This window comes from Oncorhynchus gorbuscha, linkage group LG06 (assembly GCF_021184085.1).
Source record: "Oncorhynchus gorbuscha isolate QuinsamMale2020 ecotype Even-year linkage group LG06, OgorEven_v1.0, whole genome shotgun sequence".
In the NCBI taxonomy this organism is placed as follows: Eukaryota; Metazoa; Chordata; class Actinopteri; order Salmoniformes; family Salmonidae; genus Oncorhynchus; species Oncorhynchus gorbuscha.
In genome coordinates this window covers 38,182,579-38,195,850 of record NC_060178.1, presented here as the reverse complement: position 1 = coordinate 38,195,850, position 13,272 = coordinate 38,182,579, and the positions used below count along the sequence as shown (strand labels likewise).

General features: G+C 43.1%; 1 protein-coding gene across 3 annotated transcripts in view; it reads right to left on the bottom strand.

Moving 5' to 3' along the window:
- Window positions 1-13,272, bottom strand: part of LOC124037912 (CMP-N-acetylneuraminate-beta-1,4-galactoside alpha-2,3-sialyltransferase-like) — a 103,577-nt gene that overhangs the window by 50,666 nt on the left and 39,639 nt on the right. For all 3 annotated transcript variants that reach the window (XM_046353158.1, XM_046353157.1, XM_046353159.1), the window contains exon 5: window positions 798-892. In XM_046353158.1, the coding sequence (XP_046209114.1) occupies window positions 798-892 (95 nt within the window). The remainder of the gene's footprint in view (window positions 1-797; window positions 893-13,272) is intronic.

Sequence of the window (13,272 nt, the reverse complement as noted above, 5' to 3'; positions counted from 1 at the left end):
TAACCTGTATAAATAAAGGTTAAATTAAATAAAACTGATTAGATAATGCTGTGACTGGCTACATACTGTAGCTAATCATTCCACAACTAACATGTGTTTGGGTGGGAGACTTGTGGCGTGAAGAACAAAGGTGTGGGGCTGAGACTGGGCTTTCCACTTGGGGCCTGAGACTGGTAGGCAGAAGGATCTGACAGTGGTCCTGTAGTGTGTTGGTGTTGCTCAATGTTACTGTTCAGTATTACAGAGAAAGGGCATGGATGGAGTTTGGTATCAGAAACAGACAGATTTCTATGAGAACACTAGATAGCAAACACCCTTCCTCTAATAATGAGAACCAAGAGAACCACATGCAAGATGGAGAGCTAGACTACAAAGTCATCCTCCTAATACCTTTCCAGGGATATTTATATATTTAGCACAATTTGAGCGCACTGACACCATCATTATCGTCATTACATTTAGACAGATTTCTATTAAAACAGCTATAACATTGATATTTACGTCAAATGAACCCAAATGTGTAACATCAACTTGGTGATCACATTGTTTTAAAAAATATAAGCGAGGGGCAGCAAAAAATGCTTTGCTTAGCTGTGATCCCTGCATAGCTAGGAGAAACAGTGAGGTTATTCTCAATAAGGCCAGTATTTGGACATTGTGTACTGCCCTCATCTAAGCAGTCACCCAAAGCACTACCTCCCTGTAGTTGAGCTAGTGGTCAACAGTGTCCTCTCCCAGGGGCTCCCCATTCCTCATGGTCATCCAAAATTAAATAGATCTAAAATGGAGGTCCATACCTTGCATTTTCATTCCAAAGGGTGGGAAGAATTTGCTGATTTTGGTGAATCGTCTAAAATTCGGATCAAGGAACATGGGGGCTGGTTTAGTGAACCTGGAGAAAAACAGAGAGAGCACAAGATATACCAAGTGAGAGTGAGACTAATGAGAATTAACAGGCCATAAATACAGTGCATTCGGAAAGGATTCAGACCCCTTGACTTTTTCCACATTTTGTTGTTACAGCCTTATTCTAAAATTTATCAAATAGTTTTTTCCCTCATCAATCTACACACAATATCCCATAATGACAAAGGAAACACAGGTTTAGACAATTTTGCAAATTTATTAAAAAGCACCTTTGGCAGTGATTACAGCCTGAAGTCTTCTTGGAAATGACACTACAAGATTGGCACACCTGTATTTGGGGAGTTTCTCCCATTCTACTCTGCAGATCCTCTCAAACTCTGCCAGATTGGATGGGGAGGGTGGCTGCCCATTTATTTTTATTATTTATTTTCAGGTCTTTCCAGAGATGTTTGATCAAGTTCAAGTCCGGGCTCTGGCTGGGCCACTCAAGGACAGTCAGAAACTTGTACCCAAGGCCACTCCTGCGTTGTTTTGGCTGTGTGCTGTTAGGTTCTAATTCTCAGAGTAAATAACTCAAAGGACACTATGAAAGCTTAACCAAGTTTAATTCTTCCCAGAGGATCAATACAGCTGCATTTGACAAAACATGTTTCCACCACCACAAGTATTTATACTCCAATGTAGGCACTCCTTCTCTCCAATCTATCATGGTTTGACAGGAAGAGGGTAATAAAACCATAATTTCTCCCTTAACCTGTAGTGACACCCCATCCCATGAATGGGACCGTTGTCATCATCTGACACTAATTAGCATAACACAATGGACATAAATCTTCCTAAAAAATATTCCTATTCACGAAAATCGCAAGTGAAATATATTGGAACACAGCTTAGCCTTTTGTTAATCACCCTGTCATCTCAGATTTTCAAAATATGCTTTACAGCCAACGCTAGACAAGCATTTGTGTAAGTTTAGCGATAGCCTAGCAGCATAGCATTATGCCTTGCTAGCAGCAGGCAACCTTGTCACGGAAATCAGAAAAGCAATCAAATGAATTAGTTTACCTTTGATGAACTTCGGATGTTTTCACTCACGAGACTTCCAGGTAGACAGCCAAAGTTCATTTTTTCCCAAAAGATTATTTTTGGAGGCGAAATAGCTCCGTTTGTTCTTCACATTTGGCTGAGAAATCGCGCGGAAATTGCGGTCTCCACAATGCCGAAAAATATTCCAAATTAGCTCCATAATATCGACAGAAACATGGCAAACGTTGTTTAGAATCCTTCCTCAAGGTGTTTTGCTAATATCTATTCGATAATATATCCGTCGGGACAATTCGTTTTTCACTAGGACCGATTGGAGTAATGGCTACCTCTGTATTTTACGCGAGAATCTCTCTCGGAGCCACCATGTGACCACTTACGCAATGTGGCCGCCTACGGCTATTCTTCAACAGAAATGCGTAAAACTACGTCACAATGCTGTAGACACCTTGGGGAATATGTAGAAAGCGTAGTAAGCTCGTTGATGGTACATTCACAGCTGAATAGGGAGTCATTGGAACGCAGCGCTTTCAAAACCTGGGGCACTTCCGGATTGGATTTTTCTCAGGCTTTCGCCTGCAACATCAGTTCTGTTATACTCACAGACAATATCTTTACAGTTTTGGAAACGTTAGAGCGTTTTCTATCCATTATATGCATATTCTAGCATATTGTCCTGACAAAATATCCCGTTTAAAACGGGAATGTTTTTTTTCCAAAAATGAAAATACTGCCACCTAACACCAAGAGGTTTTAAGGGGATCTGACCTGACCTCAACCCCTCAGTTGCCTAATCCACATATGTCCATCCATATCCTCTATAGCAATCCTGTGACTTCCTCCTATCCACCCACCACATTCCAAAGCCATCTGGCTCCTGCAGATAACCATTAATGTCTGATGTAAAAACTAGTCTCTAGGATAGCAATGTTCCAAGTTTAACACAGCATCCAACAGTCCCCCCATTTTGAACATTTTAACTCCACACTGTTCAACATTACATACACTTGGAAATTACATATAAATGAACAAACAATAATAATAAAACATGAACAAAAATAGAAATAAAACATGATTATAAATTAACAAACAATGATAACAAAACATTCACCGTGAGGTTTACAAACTCAGACTTATGGCCTCTGTGCATGGTGTGATCATAAATCAATCTTATTTCCATCTCTCATCACACAACAGAATGACATTCCAGCTGAAGCTGGTGGCTTCCTCCACTTCAGCTAGAGCTGCTTTTAGTTTCTCCACTTTCTCCTTCTGGTTCCTAAGAGAGTGATAGCATAAGACTTGATGGCGCTGACAGAGATGGTTGCCATGCTTCAGGTCCTCAGATAACTATGCAGTTATTTGTTTTTTTAATGTACTATTTCGTACATTGTTAGCTCAGAAAATCTCAGGTGTTATTACATACAGCCGGGAAGAACTATTGGATATAAAAGCGATGTCTACTTACCATCGTTACGACCAAGGAATAAGTCTTACCCGAAACAGATCCTTTGTTCGGACCTCCACCCTGGACATGTGATCTTATCCCAGAGGCCGACCCAAAACAAAGTGGTCGCCGCAGGAGAGGCAGACAGAGTGGCCTCTTGGTCAGACTCAGAAGGCGAGCACACCATCCACCGCTTCCTAGCATATTACTCATTAATGTCCAATCTCTAGATAACAAGGTGGACGAAATTAGGGCATGAGTTGCCTTCCAGAGAAACATCAGAGATTGTAAAATTCTGTTTCATGGAAACTGCTCACTCGTACGTTGTCAGAGTCGGTAAAGCCACCCGGTTTCTTCATGCAACGCGCCAACAGAAACAAACATCTCTCTGGTAAGAAGAAGGACGGGTGTGTATGCCTTATGATTAACGACTCATGGTGTAATCACAACATACAGGAACTCAATTCCTTTTGTTCACCTGACTGATTGTAAGTATTCCTTACAATCAAATGCCGACTGCATTATCTTCAAGAGAATTCTCTTCTATTATAGTCACAGCCGTGTATATCCCCCCCAAGCAGGTACCTCGTCGGCCCTGAAAGATCTTCACTGGACTCTATGTAAACTGGAAACCATACATCCTGAGGCTAACCTAAGATCAAAGCTAACCTAAGATCAATAATAAGACCTAAGACCTTAATTCTATCAAAATATTGAATGAGTGACACGAGCTGGCAGAATTCTGGATCATTGCTACTCGAACTTGCGCAATGCATACAAGGCCCTCCCGCCCCCTGCCTTCGGAAAATCTGACCATGAATCCATGTTGTTGCTCCCAGCCTATAGACAGAAACTAAAACAGGAAACGCCCGTGCTCAGGTCAATACAATGCTGGTCTGACCAATCAGATTCCACGCTTTAAGATTGCTTCTATCACGTGGACTGGAATATGTTCCGGATAGCGTCAGACAACAACATTGATGTATATGCTGACTCATACCCGCTGTGACTATTAAAACCTTCCCGAACCAAAAAACATGGATTAATGGCAGCATTCGCGCAAAACTGAAAGCGCGAACCACCGCTTTTAATCATGGCAAGGCAACCGGAAACATGACCGAATACAAACAGTGCAGCTATTCCCTCCGCCAAGGCAATCAAACAAGCAAAGCGTCAGTATAGAGACAAAGTAGAGTTGCAATTCAACGGCTCAAACACGAGACATACGTGGCAGGTTCTACAGTCAATCACGGATTACAAAAAGAGAACCAGCCCCATTGCGGACATCGACGTCCTGCTCCCAGACAAATTAAACAACTTCTTTGCTCGCTTTAAGAACAATGCAGTGCCACTGACACGGCCCGCCACCGAAGCCTATGGGCTCTCCTCCTCCAACGTGGGTAAAACATTTAAACGTGTAAACCCTTGCAAGGCTTCCGGCCCAGACGGCCTCCCTAGCCGCATCCTCAGAGCATGTGCAAACCAGCTGGCTGGTGTGTTTACGGACATATTCAACCAATCCCTATACCAGTCTGTTGTCCCCACATGTCCCCACAAGGTAACTGAACTAAATGACTATCACCCCATTGCACTCACTTCTGACATCATGAAGTGCTTTGAGACATCATCACTTCTGACATCATAAAGTGCTTTTTCATATCCCCTCCACCCCACCTAATACCCTAGACCCACTCCAATTTGCTTACCGCACCAATAGGTCCACTGACAATGCAATCGCCATCCCACTGCCCTATCCCATCTTGACAAGAGGAATACCTATGTAAGAATGCTGTTCATTGACTACAGCTCAGCATTTAACACCTCCCAAACTCATCATTAAGCTCGAGACCCTGGGTCTCGACCCCGCCCTGTGCAACTGGGTCCTGGACTTTCTGACGGCTCGCCCCCAGGTGGTGAAGGTAGGAAACAACTTCTCCACCCCGCTGATCCTCAACACTGGGGCCCCACAAGGGTGCGTTCTCAGCCCTGCCCTGTACTCCCTGTTCACCCATAACTGTGTGGCCATGCACGCTTCCAACTCAATCATCAAGTTTGTAGACGACACTACAGTGGTAGGCCTATTTACCAACAATGACGAGGCGGCCTACAGGGAGGAGGTGAGGGCCCTCGGAGTGTGGTGTCAGGAAAATAACCTCTCACTCAACGTAAACAAAACAAAGGAGATGATCGTTGACTACACAAAACAGCAGAGGATGCACCCTCCCCATCCACATCGACGGGGCAGTAGTGGAGAAGGTAGAAAGTTTTAAGTTCCTCGGCATACACATCACAGGCAAAATGAAATGGTTCCACCCACACAGACACCCTGGTGAAGAAAGCGCAACAGCACCTCTTCAACCTCAGGAGGCTGAAGAAATGTGGCTTGTCATCTAAAACACTAACTTTTAGATGCACAATAGAGAGCATCCTGTCGGGCTGTATGACCGCCTTCAACCGCAAGGCTCTCCAGAGAGAGAGCGCATCACCGGGGGCAAACTACTGCCCTCCAGGACACCTATAGCACCCGATGTCACAGGAAGACCAAAAAGATCATCAAGGACAACAACCACCCAAGCCACTGCCTGTTCACTCCGCTATCATCCAGAAGGCGAGGTCAGTACAGGTGCATCAAAGCTGGGACCGAGAGACTGCAACACAGTTTCTATTTCAAGGCTGTTGACTGTTAAACAGCCATCCCTAACATAGAGTAGGCTGCTGCCAACATACAGATTAAAATCTCTGGCCACTTAAATAAATTGACTTAATAAAGCTATCACTAGTCACTTGAAATAACGCTATTTTAATAATGTTTACATATCCTACATTACTCATCTCATATGTATATATTGTATTCTATACCATCTACTGCATCTTGCTTATGTCGCACACCATCGCTCATCCATATATTTATATTGTGGCAAAGAAGGGGGTCGAGTGATAAATGGCAGATATGTGAGAGCAGAACTAGTAAACGGCCCCAGGTTCCGAGAGGTGTTCCCAAGCCATGTCATTTTCACTTTGTTCCCCATTTCCTCCATTGCCCCCTGATAAACACATGGTTATCCCTAATCAATGCTAAATCCTCTTGAGGTAACTCAGCACTGTACTTGCTTTCACATCAATGCCTTCAAAATGTTGTTTAGAGTACAATTACCCCAACTATCTATCCTCTTTCATATGATGCATTAACCAATAAAGCAGCTAACCTAAACCAACTATGATGTTTAAAAGTAGCTCCCAAACGCAACCCATCTGTATGTCTACAGTGGACTCTAGTCTCCCTCTCTCTCTTTAGCTCCGCTTCCTCTGTCATGGTGTCTTCAAGCTCACCCATTATGCAGCTGGACCTCATGTAAGAACTATGCACCCACCAAGCAAAGACAGTGCGATCTTTACCGCTGCAGGTGCAGTAAGGAGTACTGTGTGTGGACCAGACCAACACTTTCACAAACCCCCTGCCTGGTGTATCTTGATGTACACTCAATCTCCAGAATTCAGCCCGTGCCCTCGGTAATCTCCTGCTCCTCCTGTGCTGCTTTCACCTGAGGATATACACACTGCAACACATGGGTCATTTCCTGACAACATAGACTCTCCTCTTATGGCAAGATCACTAATTTGTGACATTTGAAAAACCGCCACCCCTGTACTCCCATCGGTCTCCCAGTTACCAAGCCATGTGGCACGAGTCCTCAAACTGATATCCCAACAATGCTACTAAAGGAACCCCTGCTACTACTAACATGGCCCATGACTATAGCCTCCTTCAATTACATTCCCTACAGCGACTGCCGTGAGAATAACTCCTGAATGTAATCTGTCAAGTGTTTTCCGACTGTTAGAAATTGGAAAATATATTTAATGAGTTGGAACAATATCCAACCTAACCAAACACTGAGTCACAGGTTTCTTGAATGTTTACCATAGTGTCTGAAATGCCACCACTATCTCTTCTACTCTCACCATAATCTGGGTATGCGTAATGTTCAATTTAACTTCACAATAGCCCCTATATTGTGCACAGTTAACTGTCCTCCCTCTCCTGTAACAATATACATAGTCTCTGGGAACAAAACACCTCAACCACCACAGCCTTCATTTATGAGCCCCTACAGATCTCCACTGCAGTCACGTTCCATCCCACTTAACAGCCCTATGTAAACATTCAGTCTCAAACACCTCGCCTCCTGCTACAGATACATCTGCACATATATCATTCCATCTAACCCATAACACACAAGTCACTACTACTAATGCACTTATACAGTTATAAACATACTAAAATATTCTCAAATCAATTAGTCAATATACATCAGTCCCTCCGCTGGAACAATGAAAATCCTTATATTCCATGAAACCCTTTCCAAGGAAAGAGGAAAAAAATACATGTAAATTGGAGTGGGTCTAGGGTTTCTGGGATAATGGCGTTGATGTAAGCCATTACCAGCCTTTTAAAGCACTTCATGGCTACGGACGTGAGTGCTACGGGTCTGTAGTCATTTAGGCAGGTTGCCTTTGTGTTCTTGGGCACAGGGACTATGGTGGTCTGCTTGAAGCATGTTGGTATTACAGACTCAATCAGGGACATGTTGAAAATGTCAGTGAAGACACCTGCCAGTTGGTCAGCACATGCCCGGAGCACACGTCCTGGTAATCCGTCTGGCCCCGCAGCCTTGTGTATGTTGACCTGTTTAAAGGTCTTACTCACGTCAGGTTACGTAGAGCGTGATCACACAGTCGTTCAGAACAGCTGATGCTCTTATGCATGCATCAGTGTGCTTGCCTCGACGCGAGCATAGAAGTGATTTAGCTCGTCTGGTAGGCTCGTGTCACTGGGCAGCTCGCGGCTGAGCTTCCCTTGGTCTGTAATAGTTTGCAAGCCCTGCCACATCCAGCCCAGTGCGAATGTTGCCTGTAATCCATGGCTTCTGGTTTGGGGTATGTACATATGGCCAAAATTCACCCAACTTATTGTGGGAAGCTTGTGGAAGGCTACCCAAAACGTTTGCCCCAAGTTAAACAATTTAAAGGCAATGCTACCAAATACTAATTGAGTGTATGTAAACTTCTGACCTACTGGGAATGTGATGAAATAAATCGTTCTCTCCACTATTATTCTGACATTTCAAATTCTTAAAATAAAGTGGTGATCCTAACTGACCTAAAACAGGGAATGTTTACTCTGATTAAATGTCAGGAATTGTGAAAACTGAGTTGAAATGTATTTGGTCAAGGTGTATGTAAACTTCCGACTTCAACTGTACATCCGTTTCTCCCACGTACACAAGTCTATCACCTGACCCTTTTTACTTCTTATGTGTTCATTAACCAATTCAATTAAAATACTCAGTCTGTATCCAGAGTTTGTAAGGTTCTGGGGGAAATGAAACAGATGGAGACCAGTCAAAAATAGTCAGTGACGTTTATTCTCGAGAGCCCATCATTTCATGTACATTGGTTTATATACCTCTCATTACGTCATAAATGTCCTTCCTCCTCTAAGACAATGACAATGCTGTTTTTCAATTCCATTCCAACACATACATATTGCTTAGCATATGCTACTACGTTACACAATCTACATTTACATTTACATTTAAGTCTACTGCAAGCCCAACAGTTTCTCCCCTCCCTGGTTGGGGACTAGACATCTTTACTGTTGTTAGTTTCACTGTGGTCATAGGTTGTCTGTTAACACTTCCTCTTTGCCTATGTACAAACATTCTTCATCAGACAGGGTAGAATTCTGTTAGTTACAATCCTGCGTTAAATGTATACATCATTTAGTCATTATTCATAAAATCCCATAACGGGTTCACACACACTGTTTGTGGTCAAATTATTCCTACCATGCATTAACACATGATCTAATATACCCTTCCATGATAACCTCAAACAATAACAAAAAATGGACCCCCGCAGTTACCGTTTTGATCACAGGGTTCAAACCTGCCATCAAAGCAGACGTGCAAGTTATATCAATGCACTCCTGTACCCACTCTTTCTGTGGCTGAGTACTAATACTAATTCCAGTTTTATCAGTTTGTATTTTTTTGTTGATAGAATGCTGACATCAAAATGCTGGTATATTGAGTTTTTTGATGATTCTTTGTCATTGTGCCAAGTCATAATTGCCTCCCTGAATTCTTTATTTGATTAGAATTCTCTGTTAGCAGGGAAATGTTGCCCGATTTTTTATATTTTTTATTTATATTTATTTATTTATCCAGTTTGCTCAATTTTTCCCATATTCGAGCCAAATTTGTAGAATGCTTGTGCGCTTCTTTCAGAGCCTCCATTGCTTTATTAAAATCCTCTAGCTCCTTATTACAGGGAGAATCGGGGCCATTTGTTGCCATATCAATAGTTATTTCCTAACCTCTCCCGAAGGTGTTCAGGGTATTTTAGATTTCTTCACTCCCGTCTATAATGCACACCTTCTATTAACTAGGCAAGTCAGTTAAGAACAAATTATTATTTTTAATGCCGGCCTAGGAACAGTGGGTTAACTGCCTTGTTCAGGGGCAGAACGACAGATTTGTACCTTGTCAGCTCGGGGATTCAAACTTGCAACTAGCCCAATGCTCTAACCACTAGGCTACCTGCCTTCCTAATGTAAGGATTGGAGAGAAGGAGTGCCTAAACTGGAGTATATATACTTGTGGTGGAAACATGTTTTGTATAATGCAGCTGTATTGATCCTCTGGGAAGAATTAAACATAGTTAAGCTTTCATAGTGTCCCTTTGAGTTATTTGAGAATTAAAACCTCTGAGAATTAGATTTAGAACAGTTGGCTCTGCATGTAAGACCCTGGTGGGGTTTGTTTCCTGCTAAACCTGTAACAAGAGGGTGAAGGTCTCAGTTGCACTGGCCGTGAGAGCGCAGAGTATGAGTGTGTGTGGGGGTGTGTATGAAGGTTTGAACAAGCTCTATTATAAGGGTTTGAGTCCGCTATTGTAAGGTTTGAGGCCTCTGTATTTGTGCTAGACGAGGTTTGCGTCCTCAAAACGGGTTATATAGCAATAAAGAGAGGTTGGTTTTATGCCCTGTTGGGGTGGTGAACCATGAAAGATTATGTGGAAATAGGAAGAAAAGTGTGAATAATTTTGGAGATGTGGCTTATCAACAACAGTGATATTTAAGGCGCAATACTGGAATAAGACATTAAGTCATCCATATTCTCCAGTAATACATTTGCAGATTCTATAGTATAGGTTCTAATACAAGGTATTAAGGTCCGTAACCAATTCATAGGTACGATTACCATAACTATTATCTGGGGAAGTGGGTAGCGCTACCTTGGAAAATAGTTAAATAAAGGTAAACAAAAAATAAACATCTTATGGTTCGACAGGAAGATGAAGTAATAGGGTAATAAACCATAATTTCGCCCTTAAGGGGCCTCAACCCCTCATTTGCCTAATCCACATATGTCCATCCATATCCAATATAGCAATACTGTGACTTCCTCCTGCCCATCCAACACATTCCAAAGCCAACTGGGCCGTACAGATAACCATTAACCAGTCTCTAGGAAAGCAACATTTCAAGTTTAACACAGAACCCAAAAGTGCTTATGGTCGTTGTCCTGTTGGAAGGTGTACCTTCGCCCCAGTCTGAGGTCCAAGCACTCTGTAGCAGTGTTACGGATACAGTTATCCTGTGTGTGTGTGTGTATCCTGTGTGTGTTTCTTTTCTCTCCTTCTCCCCTCACAGGTGAAAATCCTCACTCCCCAATCAGTCAACAATCAATCATCAATCAGAAGACACACCTCCTCCTATTTCCTGACCTATCACAGTTCCTTCCCCATGGTTTAAAAAACCCCATCATTTGTTTGTTCTAAAGCTCAGCTCAATCTCTCTGTAAATGCCATGTCTGTAGGTCTCTGTGTTTCACTCTCGCTTTGTATCTTAATCTCAAATCAAATCAAATTTTTATATAGTTTAAAAAAGTGCACCTCCAAACAGCAAACAATGCACTGTCATCCCCTGTGAGTATTGTTTTTGGTTATGGTGTTTGTTTTTGGTTATGTTTTGCTGGTGGGAAAAGGGGAAACCAAGACAAGTTGCCCATGGGCATACACTACCCGTAGGTGAACTTTGTTAAATACACTAGTTAGAACTGGGCGGACCACCCACTGTATTTTTGGTTAGTTAGTTAGTTGTTAAAGTAGGCTAGTCTAGCTTAGGGGTGTGTTATTGTATATTTATTGTTTCTTTCCTTGGGTCCAGCTCAGCCCCTTTTCCTGCTCCCCCCATTACCGTGTGTTTATAAATAATCCTAGAGTTTGACGGTAGATTTCTGTTGTCGTGGTTATTTCGTTCACACTTTTACTTTGTCACAATAATAATTTGCATGAGTTATGTTACGGGTCTCATTACCATACCCCCTAGACTGTCGGGCCAAAAGGGATTCGTAACAAGCAGGTTGTCATCAAGGATCTCTCTGTACTTTGCACCGTTCATCTTTCCCTCGTTCCTGACTAGTCTCTCAGTCCCTGCCGCTGAAAAACATCCCCACAGCATGATGCTGCCTCCACCATGCTTCACCATAGGGCCAAAGAGTTAATCTTAGTTTCATCATTGCAGAGAATCTTGTTTCTCATGGTCTGAGACCTTTAGGTGCCTTTTTGCAAATTCCAAGCCGGCTGTCATGTGCCTTTTACTGAGGAATGGCTTCCGTCTGGCCACTTTACCATAATGCCGTGAATGGTGGAGTGCTGCAGAGATGGTTGTCCTTCTGGAAGTTCCTCCCATCTCCACAGAGGAACTCTGGAGCTCTGTCAGAACGACCATTGGGTTCTTGGTCACCTCCCTGACCAAGGCCCTTCTCCCCTGACTGCTCAATTTGGCTGGGCGACCAGCTCTAGGAAGAGGTTTCAAACTTGGTGGTTCCAAACCTCTTCCATCTAAGAATGATTGAGGCCACCGTGTTCTTGGGGACCTTCAATGCTGCAGAAATGTTTTTGTACCCTTCCCCAGATCTGTGCCTCGACGCAATCCAGTCTCGGAGCTCTATGGAGAATTCCTTCGACCTCATTGCTTGTTGTCTACTCTGACATGTACTGTCAACTGTGGGACCTTATATACACAGGTGTGTACCTTTCCAAATCATGTCAAATCAGGTGGACTGAAATCAAGTTGTAGAAACATCTCAATGATGATCAATGGAAGATATCCCTCGAGTGGTGTGGGGCTGTGCTTTGGCAAAGTGGGTGGGGTTATATCCTTCCTGTTTGGCCCTGTCCGGGGGTGTCCTCGGATGGGGCCACAGTGTCTCCTGTCCCCTCCTGTCTCAGCCTCCAGTATTTATGCTGCAGTAGTTTGTCGGGGGGCTAGGGTCAGTTTGTTATATCTGGAGTACTTCTCCTGTCCTATTCGGTGTCCTGTGTGAATCTAAGTGTGCGTTCTCTAATTCTCTCCTTTCTTTCTCTCTCTCGGAGGACCTGAACCCTAGGACCATGCCCCAGGACTACCTGACATGATGACTCCTTGCTGTCCCCGGTCCACCTGACTGTGCTGCTGCTCCAGTTTCAACTGTTCTGCCTTGTTATTATTCCACCATGCTGGTCATTTATGAACATTTGAACAACTCGGCCATGTTCTGTTATAATCTCCACCCGGCACAGCCAGAAGATGACTGGCCACCCCACATAGCCTGGTTCCTCTCTAGGTTTCTTCCTAGGTTTTGGCCTTACTAGGGAGTTTTTCCTAGCCACCATGCTTCTACACCTGCATTGCTTGCTGTTTGGGGTTTTAGGCTGGGTTTCTGTACAGCATTTTGAGTTATCAGCTGATGTACGAAGGGCTATATAAATACATTTGATTTGATTTTTTGATTTGGAAACAGGATGCTCCTCAGCTTAATTTTGAGTCTCATAGCAAAGGGTCTGAATACTTATTTAAATAAGGT